This window comes from Mercenaria mercenaria, chromosome 2, assembly GCF_021730395.1.
Source record: "Mercenaria mercenaria strain notata chromosome 2, MADL_Memer_1, whole genome shotgun sequence".
Taxonomy (NCBI): domain Eukaryota; kingdom Metazoa; phylum Mollusca; class Bivalvia; order Venerida; family Veneridae; genus Mercenaria; species Mercenaria mercenaria.
In genome coordinates this window covers 112,213,977-112,224,345 of record NC_069362.1, presented here as the reverse complement: position 1 = coordinate 112,224,345, position 10,369 = coordinate 112,213,977, and the positions used below count along the sequence as shown (strand labels likewise).

General features: G+C 33.2%; 1 protein-coding gene across 2 annotated transcripts; it reads left to right on the top strand.

Annotated features, from left to right (window-relative positions):
• On the top strand, window positions 1–9,561 carry LOC123564965 (protein toll-like). Of its 2 annotated transcripts, none has more exons than XM_045358903.2 (2): window positions 1–211; window positions 6,163–9,561. In XM_045358903.2, the coding sequence occupies exon 2, from the start codon at window positions 6,288–6,290 to the stop codon at window positions 8,391–8,393; it is 2,106 nt and encodes a 701-aa protein (XP_045214838.2). In that variant the 5' UTR covers window positions 1–211; window positions 6,163–6,287; the 3' UTR covers window positions 8,394–9,561. The 2 variants fall into 2 exon arrangements, with proteins under 2 accessions (XP_045214838.2, XP_045214839.2); XM_045358904.2 differs by lacking the exon at window positions 1–211 and adding an exon at window positions 3,670–3,690.
• Window positions 9,562–10,369: the final 808 nt, after the last annotated feature.

The following is a 10,369-nucleotide window of genomic DNA, read 5'->3' as shown; positions in this document are numbered from 1 at the left end:
CCGGAAGTGATATTGCAAAACCAGCTATAATTTAAACATAAATGCTTAAAAAGTACTTAAGATTGTTGTAAAGATGTGCAATATAATGTATGCGTATTCATGCCTTCTAAGTGATTACAGTAAATATCTCTCTGCTGCAATGTAGTTAATAACTTAATACAGTTGTGCCACTCAAAGATTAATCTGGATTATATAGATTTTGAGGAAAAAGGTACTAGTCAATTTTTATAGCAATTACAATATACTGATCATATATTTCACATATAAGATTTGAATACATTATGCATTCAAGCTTCAATGATTGATAAAAATAATACATGTTGTGATTTTCTAAATTTAGATCACATATTTCACATACAATTTTAATACATCATGCATTCAAGCTTATTGCTTAAGATAATACATGTAGTGATTTGCTAAATTTATATTTCTGAATGATTTGGTGTGTGCATTAACATTGGATTGTATTTATTTAGAAATATAAACATCCAGCTAAAAGTACAAATTGGCAAGGTGTCAACAAAAGCATCGTTTTTTCCCTTTTCACGAGGACATATGTTTGACTGGTTTCCCCAGTTAAACTCTGTTACTGTGCACTTCAACATTCCTAAAGTGTTCCTGCATGGACATGATAATGATTTTTGTGCCGAAGGGAAATGCATCCTAACGCAAAACATATGAAATAAAATGATTATCGGTGTTATCTATATTTTAAGTGATCCAGTGCATTTGTATTCATTGCGTTGTTAAGGTATAGGAGTTTATCTTGCCTCCTACAAGTTTCTTGCAATTTTATTGGTCAACAGACGTCACGTGGAGACAGGAAATATTCCATATCCTGCTAGTACATTTCAGATATGAATTTTGATTAAAACAAATGGCTGCCGCTTTGTTAATTTACAAAATATTAGATTATAGCAAGTAAGTAAAGAGTAGTCGGCAAGATAAAATCGTTACACAGCTTGTTGGTGACAGGATACGGGATATACGCTGTCTAGAAAATCCATATCAGGCTCGAGCTTCACTCTCGCCTGATATGGATTTCCTCGACAGCGTATATCCCGTATCCTGTCACCAACAAGCAGTGTAACTAATATTATCATCAAAACGCAGAAATATTTGATAAAAAAAAACAACATCTTTACCAACAATCTACCTGACCATTTCATATCCTGCCGTACTGTCCCGTATGATAGATACTTAAAATACCCTTAAAATGAACATCATTTGTAAAGTAATAAGAAAAACAATAGCTGAAAACTATGTTCCACCTAGGTTTGTGAAATTGCAGCAATGGGACATTACTGCAAATGCAAAAACAAAGATATGTAACAGTTCTTTGAAAATGGGGAGATTTTAAAGGTGTTGACCTGTCCGTGTGTCCCTTTTATGCAGTCCTTTTCCAGAATTCAATGTATATATCAATATACTGACAACTGTTTCATGGAGAAAATACATGTTTTATTTCCTGTTCAGTTTTCATGTGACACAACGTTCCTTTCCATGATTTGGTATTGTTTCTCAAAAAGTCAGCTGATTATTGTGTGATTATCCCACTCGGGGAAGCACTTTGATTTAGCATCTTACAAATGAAAGTACATGAACTTTCAAAATTTCGAAAATAATGACAAAAATCTTGAGGCATGTGTTTTTTTAATGAATAACCTAAATCCTAACTTTCGAAAGATAAGTGTTGACTTTAAAATAAATCACGCGTTGTTTTTCTGTTTGCATTGTAATTCAAGGCCATTTACCAGACATATCTAAATTGCGCATCATTTCAGCGAACTTTATGCAGCGTGCATACAAATGATGAGGAAGGCAGAAACGTGATAGTCTATTTAATAGTATAACTAATAATGGAAATTTTATGCTGAATCATTTAAAAGTAGGATTTTATTCACCGCTAGAAATTGGCACTACTTCCTTATTATTCCGAAAATTAGAATTTGGGACGAAGAATGCAATTTTTTTCTGGTCACATCAACATGAAAAACATTCGATTTGCCTGGGAATCGAACTGGCGACATTTCGATTTCTATGCTTTTTATTTACCATTGAACTTACTTGGCGACATATCATATAAAGACAGCATTCACGCTCATACTCGTTATAATTTTTAGAGGAGCACCCTAGACTATTCTGTGTCAGTCTTCTATATTGAGTAGGTCGATTACCCTTCCCAGGCTTCCACCGTCTCAAATCTTATGAATATTAATTAAAAAACTCTCATAGTTCGCGCAGTTATTTTAACACAAAGACTGTACCAGGGCTGATCCAAAAGTCCTGATGCGGAAACTGCAGCCCTAATACTATTATATTATCAGACGCATAGCTACCATTTACTTCTGTTTATCAGATATAAGAACTAACGATACTATTAACATAACAAAATTCGTTTACTGGGTATTATAACTGTATACATTTTGCAAGCATGATCTTGGTACTGCTTGGTGACTTTGGCCTTACTTGAATGCGCAGCAAGTGCTTTTGAAACAATTATGATCGCTTCCATTCAATTTTGTTCCATGTATCATAATATCGAAGGAAATAAAAAAAAAACAACAACAATTTATTGTTTGCTCTTGTTTAACAAATTATTATGGAATCAACACTTTCGTTCCGACCTCTTCACTAGATGTTTGAACGGCTCTCGTATAAGGAGAAATATCTGAGACAAATTAATCAGTGGACTAGACAAGGCTTTTTTGGGCCACTGAGTTCATCAAAATAAATAGATTTACACGTGTATCATTCTTAACGCATTAAGAGGTCACTATCCCTGAGAATCTCTGTGGGTCTTAGATAGAACGTATTTTTGCAAAATAATTGGATTTAATAAAAGCAAGATTTCTCATAAAACAGATATGTTACAGCCCTTGAAATATTTCACACAACTTACATATACTTTCTTTATGAAAATTGAGTGAGTGCACGTGGCGAATTGATGTAAGATAGTTTTCATACTAAACAACATTAGCCAATCAAAACGTTATGATTTTAAAATAAGTCAACATTGCCATATTATACAATGATCACCCGAAAGAAATGGTCAACACGATCAAAATGATTACGGACAAGAAATGTAAGACCAATTTGATACAACTAATAATAAATACTTATTTCCTAATTCGCTACGCTCAAACGTAAATAAATTATTTATCCCATAATCAAAGTAAATCGAGGGAAGAAAGGAGAACAAATACATAAATGCATTTTAGGATTTGTTGTCTGCATTGTCATGTATCCACATTGTTAACACATTTCAAACTTTAACACAACACATCATGCATGAACTATAATACTAGTGTGTTGGTTTTTTACAGAGCGAAAACTGCACATATTTATATACATTATAAATTATATACAAAAACTGCATAAACCTTCTTTATAGTTATATCCTGTTCAACTGACTTCAATCATATAAAAGATCAATTTTCTTTAATTCCTACACGGAAAACTTACATATATGAATATACTTTCCCAGTCAGTGTGCTGCGAGGCGGCTACTCAACCCTAACTACGTCATGGGAGGGGGAAGTAGAAAGATACCAAGTCTCAAGACCAGCTACCATCTTCCGGCAGCCTGACAACCCCCACAATTTATTGCCGAAAAACATTATCCTCAGTGAAGATAATGCAGTCCATAGATGTTCAATTGCTAGCCAAAAGCATGTACATTCATTAAATGTATGTCATCCGAACATATCATTTCATTAAACTTATAATATACGAGTACATATAAATTCATTTGAATTCTTACAATGTATTTATATCTTAATGAGACTCTGATAAAATCGATTTTGCACTTTTGGTAAAATACTGTCTCTATCTTTCTATCTTACAAGAAAAAGTAACTTTCTATTTTTAAAAGATCTTTAAACAAGACAAATGATTGTATCATTCGTGGTACGTCAGTCCATTGTAGAACAGTTCTCTATATGCATCATTATGAAACATATATCCATCCCGAGAAATCTAGGCGACAATGTATCCAGAAAAACTCCTCAACTCTTGGAATAATCTGTAAAATATAAACTTAACTGTATTATTATTAACATCATGTTGAAAACTGTACCGATTATACTTAAATCAGCTCTTACAATTAAGCCGAGCAAGTTAACCAAACACATCATAAAATACATGAGGGAAACTTCCATGCAGTGCTATGTGCTGTATATATTCGAAATAATGTTTAAACTCGTATTACATTTGTTTATGACGTGGCTGTCACACTTTTATAAAACATAAAAATATAATTTATTTTTAGTTCCTAATTTTTTTTTTCTTTTGATAATTGTTTTCTCCAATATTTGAAAATTTTGTCAAGAGTTTGATGATTAATTGATATACAAATTCAATTGAAACTATTATTGAATGTTCTAGTTCTGATTGCCTCCCTTTATGCATGACTATTGTATAATTTCAGTATAAATATTGAAATAAATGCCACTCCAACCGTGTACAAAATATACAACATGTATATCGACCGATTTGTTATTATCATTATTATCATTATTATTTGTTTTAACTTTTTTATCTTTTCAAGACTTCAATATATTATTGAAATTCAAAAAAGTTTCCAATGGGTGGGCGGGATGGGATCCAGTTTGTATACATGTAAGTTGTGTGTGTTGTGTTAAGCAATGCAGACAACCTCGAATGATTTAACTGACTATTCAACTCAGCTATATACCAACTGAAATTTGCACGAAATAATCGTGCAACCAACACTTCAATAACTTTTCAATACAGTAAAATCTCGATTACTTTAAACCTAGAATAAATACATTTATTCTATTGTGTGATATAGTCTTGATAGTATTATATAACATTGCATCTAAAGACAACATGATAAACAAGATAAAACTAGATCTCAGATCTCTTAAATAGTTCCAGGCGTATAAGTCATCTAATGCGGTAATCAAATATACCTCATTCATGTGGCCAGGCACTGCTATTGATTTTTACATTGGCCTCCATTATAAGGAGAACCAATTCTTCCTTTTGTAATTTCTCTTCAAGCACCTACCGCTTTAGTTAAATGACATACAGAGGCCAAATGCCCACTGGCACCTATTATTCTAAAGTGATAATTTAAAAGTCATGCATTTAAAACTTTTCCAAATTTCACAGAAAACATTACGTTTCATGATTCGACAGACATTCTGTGATTGTAACATGATAGTTTAATCAAATCAGCTTATTTTCATTGAATGTTACGGAGTTCCCTTCACTTTTTTTCAACCAATACAAAGCGCTATAACAACTTCTGACCTTGTACTTAAAATATATTAATTCTGATATCAAGTTGCCTATAAATTGCTGTTGTTAATGACATTATTTATAAACAAGTATTTTCAGTTTCGATGTCTGTTGATTTGTTGAATGGCATAACGGGTCTTTTCGAATTTTTTTTTTCAATATGTCCCACAGTTTAAATAAGAGATACACTATTGCTCTTATATCAAGGTTAACAGCATATGTCTATGTATCTATTTCAAGTTATATTTTATTATACCTCACTTTGTCTACAATGGTAAAATCCCATTACCCGAAAAAAAGATATTTTGACTATCAGAAACATTTTCAACCTTTTTGACACGTGACCAAGCGAAAGTGACTGTCAGGTTAGGTGACCGCGCTGATATTTTGAATGTCATATAAGGGCAAATAACTGCTTCAATTCTTTAGCCAAATGATTGCCTCCCTTGTACACAATGTCATATTGTAATGACGTCACTATTCAATGTGTACACAGGTGATTACCGCGCTAAAGATGAAACTGTTGAATTAAATGTAGTAAAATCATCTTCAAAACTTTTTTATGTGCTTAATTTTGTTCGGTATGATAAAATAAATATCATATGACGGCGGGTGCGACATTGATATTGTCAACCCTCGAAACAGAATGTCACCACTCGGCTTTCGCCTCGGGTGACATTCTGCCCTCGGGTTGACAATATCAGTGTCACACACGCTGCCATATGATATTTATATAATATGCTTTTTCTCCGAAATATATTTACCAAACTATCTATGTGTAAAATACATAATAAGAAATGAAGCAAATATAAAATAAGGAATTTTAAGACATGTACGAACTATCTTTACTAGTTTGAGTTTTCATATTATTATGATAACTTTATCTTCCTTTTGCAGCTCACCAGTCGGAGATCCAATTGACTGTTTAAAGCGTAGACATTCCCAAGAAAGGCTTGCTACGAAAATGAGAGGAAGAAAGTACTATTATCGGTTAATGTTCATTTAGAATTTACAGTCACAGAATGGTAAAACACACCCGTACGTCGTTATTTCTCCTGATATTTCTATATTTGAGCACAAAATCTGGAGATTTAGAAATCCTAAACAAAGAAAACTCGTTATTTTTATGTGATTTTGATAATAGCACTTTGAAACTAGTCATAAACAATGGCTTTGTAGAGGAACAGGTTATAAAATGCTTAGAAACTTATAACTACGCAGAAACACTGGTGCTTAATAAAAGCAGACTGAAGACAATTCCAAAGTATTTAAGTATTCTAAACAGACTAGTGAATTTAGATTTGTCACACAACGAAATAGCTACGGTTTCATTCGCAGCGTCACAGCAGATTTGCAAAAAGTTGAAACAGCTTGTTCTGGATAGCAACGATATTCATGTAATACGGCCGGGAGATCTAGATTGTTTACAATCACTAGAGAAACTTTATCTCACCAACAACAGCTTAGCAATGATTGAGAATGGAACATTTACAGACAGATTAAAGGCGATAGATTACATCCACCTTGTACATAACAACCTGACAACCATTGACACCAGTTTATTTAGCAAAGTCCTACTTTCCGATAAGTTGCGCATGGGAGTAAATGCGTCATGGAACAGAATAACTGGATTCACAAATTCAATTAATATCACAATACAAGACGTTTCTCTGTCAACCTCGATTAACATTGTTCTTACTCATAATAATATCACAACTGTTGACATACCATACTACTTCAAAATGTTTAATGTTACACACCCATTTCCACAGCTGCTTCGATTTGGAAACAGCGCTATTGATGTCCGTTTTAATCCTTTTGTGTGTGATTGTGCACTATATCCGCTGGCCTTAGCGCTAAGAAAGTTTTATAAAATGGATCAAGATAATCCTGTATTTTCAATAACGTGTGGAACTCCTCTAAGGTTGGAGGGGATGATGGTTCGCAAGGTAGAACCTAAGCAGTTCAACTGCTCCGTTACCCAGGACTGTCCTGATGTCTGTATATGTACAAAAACCATCGCTGTCGGTCTCATTACCGTTGACTGCAGTGATCAGTACAAAGCTAATGATCTCCCTATTACATGTCCAGTAGCAGATATGATTAACATCAATATCAAATCCGGTCACTTGAAAAGACTTTCCCCAAGAAGATATCTGCACAATGTAACAGTGTTTGATGTATCACAATGTGCAATTGCCGATATTGATCCTTCCATCGTTGAAGTGCTGGAAGGCACAAGGAATACATTGATATACGTTAATGACAATAATTTGGCAACTATTCCAAAAACATTTCAAAAGTTTAGTTTTAGTGAAGGACAAGTTTTAACCATCGATGGAAATCCTTTCAACTGCGACTGCCACACATTATGGATGAAAAAATGGCTACTGTCAAACAAAATTCACATTTATCACCAAGATAAAATAATATGTGCAACTGGACCTGGGAAAGGTAAGCCAATGGTTGAAGTTCCGGACAGCAAGTATGTTTGTCAAACAAGTCTTACATTCGTATACCTATTATGCATTACCGTTGGATCGCTGGTTGTTTTAATTTTACTTTTTGCCGTCACAGCTCGCAACAAAAACAGCATCCAAGTTTTTATGATATCACATTTTGATATTTGTAAATACTGTTTTCGGAAGAGTACACATCGACATTTGCTTTATGATATCTTTATATCACACTCTTGTGAAGACGATGACATCATTAAAACTATTACTAATCGTTTAGAACTCCACAATCCGCCATATAAAATTTGCATTGGTGAAATAAACTTTGAAGCAGGTAGAACAATATCCGAGAACATACTCAATGCAATAGAATCTAGTCATACGACATTAATCACTGTCTCAAACAACTTTCTTGGAAGTGAATGGTGCAACATGGAATTCCGAGAGGCCCATATGAGATTTCTAAGGGATAGGAATATAAACATGGTGTTGATTATATTAGAGGACCTGGATACAAAACGTGTTTTCAATGAACTAAAACTGTACTTAGACACACATGTGTATATAAAGTACAGCGACACACATTTTTGGGCAAAACTTTTGCAATGTCTTCCCATAATGATTCCAAGCAATTCTGCTCGCGACGAAACTTCGCCGCTAATTTCAAATTAGTATATTTTTTGGTACTATCAATTTTGTATAAGACATTAAGAAGCATAAAAAATTGGTATCTCGACTGCTAAAATATGATTCACATTCGTCAGTATCGCCAAAATTGTATAAACATTAACATCATAGACATACAAACACTTACACGCATATACGTTTTTGTATAATTGTTTTCCCTGAAAACGAGATAAACCACTTCGTTTAGTTTATATTTAGATCTTTTGAAATGTGTACATATCTCAATTTGGAAAAGCCCTCTTGTATGGAATCATCTTTGAGATAATTCATGTCGTTCGAATGATTGTATTATCTCTTGCATATGCACATATCTATTATTAACTGCTTTATCTTTAAGGCAAAATATCACTTTGAAATAGGATATCAGTTGTAATTAAACAAAATGTTCTCTTTCCATTAACAAATAATTTTATTACCATCATCATTTTAAAGACAGGTAGGTTCTGTCTGATAAACACATGATGTGTATATATATTTGACTTTTGTACATTTATCATAAATTAGTGTCTGTTTATGTTTCCCTTTATATAACAACTTTTCTAATTTCTATTCCAATGTTTATTATTAATCACTTTTTGGAACAATTTTTGACTTGCTAAATTTAGTAATGTTTTCCGGGTGATGAGTTATATAATCTAAATCTTGTTTTACAGTTTCGACATTTCTTTGTAATAAACAGGAAATATATGAAGCTCTTCATCAAAATATGCATGCTACCTAAAGTAAAACTGTATGATTGGGTTAAATACTTAATTGTATTTTGTTATTTCAAATACAAAACAAAATATTTCAATAAAAACATTGAGAAAAGCTGATCATTACTGAGGTCAAGGTTATCATTTGCTTCCTCATAACGATTAATATAAACTCTCGTGTGCTTACTGCATGATTTCTCCCTTGTGACTACAATGAATCAATTAAAACCCACTTGACATACTAGTAAAACAATACACTATGATAACATCAGTGCCCTATGATCGGATATTGTAACAATTGTATTTCCAAGGCTGAGAACATGTTATATTACGCAAATGTTATATTTAGCATGTTTAGATTGAACTGTTTGCTTTGTGATAATATTAAAAAAAAGTAATGTAAATTTCGGGCCAGTTTTGTATTGTTGCTCGTTTTATGAATAAAACAGATAGGATTATTTCAAAGGCTTTTATTCCATTTAGTTACTTATGATGTTGATAGAACTAAGGAATCTCACTATAGGCCCGTAGCCAGGCCTTTGAAAACAGGGGAGGGGGGGGGGGAACTTCTAGGGGTCGGGGCATGCTTCTCTGAAGAAATAATTTTATTGGAGTTCCATTCCACGGACTTTCCTGCATTTTACAGACTTTTTTACATTTTAAGAGAAATTGCTGTTTTACTTACTTAAATGATAGATCATATTGAAACATGAGATATAGAAATTCAAGGTAATGACCTTATGGTCTACTGTCATGCTCAAGAAAGATGAAAACTTGATAGTTGATTATTTATATTGCTTTTTACACAAATTCCTCTAACAGGGTAACCACAATAGCCATAATGATATTAGATAATGTCTTACATCATTGAAAGTATGTGGGTCAGTTTGATGAATATCAGGACTCGGCTAACGCATCGCTCCCGCTTCATCATAAAGACCCCACAAATTCCTTAGGAGGGTCACTAACAAACACGATAACTAATGATAGTTAACAGGAGAGTAAACAAAGACATTTTTGTATATCTTATAGACCTCCCAGGTAATGTATTACTTCTGTAAACACACATCATTTTTGAAATTGTTATCTAGGCTCACGAACGAATTTCCGTCTTTGGTCGCAAAACAAAATAAAGACAGTAAATGCATACCACTTTTTTCAGGAGACCTGTGATTCTTGCAAAGTCAGAATCCAAAATAGAAATTATACACTGAGCACTAATGGCGCTTCTGAAGTATCACAGTGAAGTCGGTGAACAAGATTGAT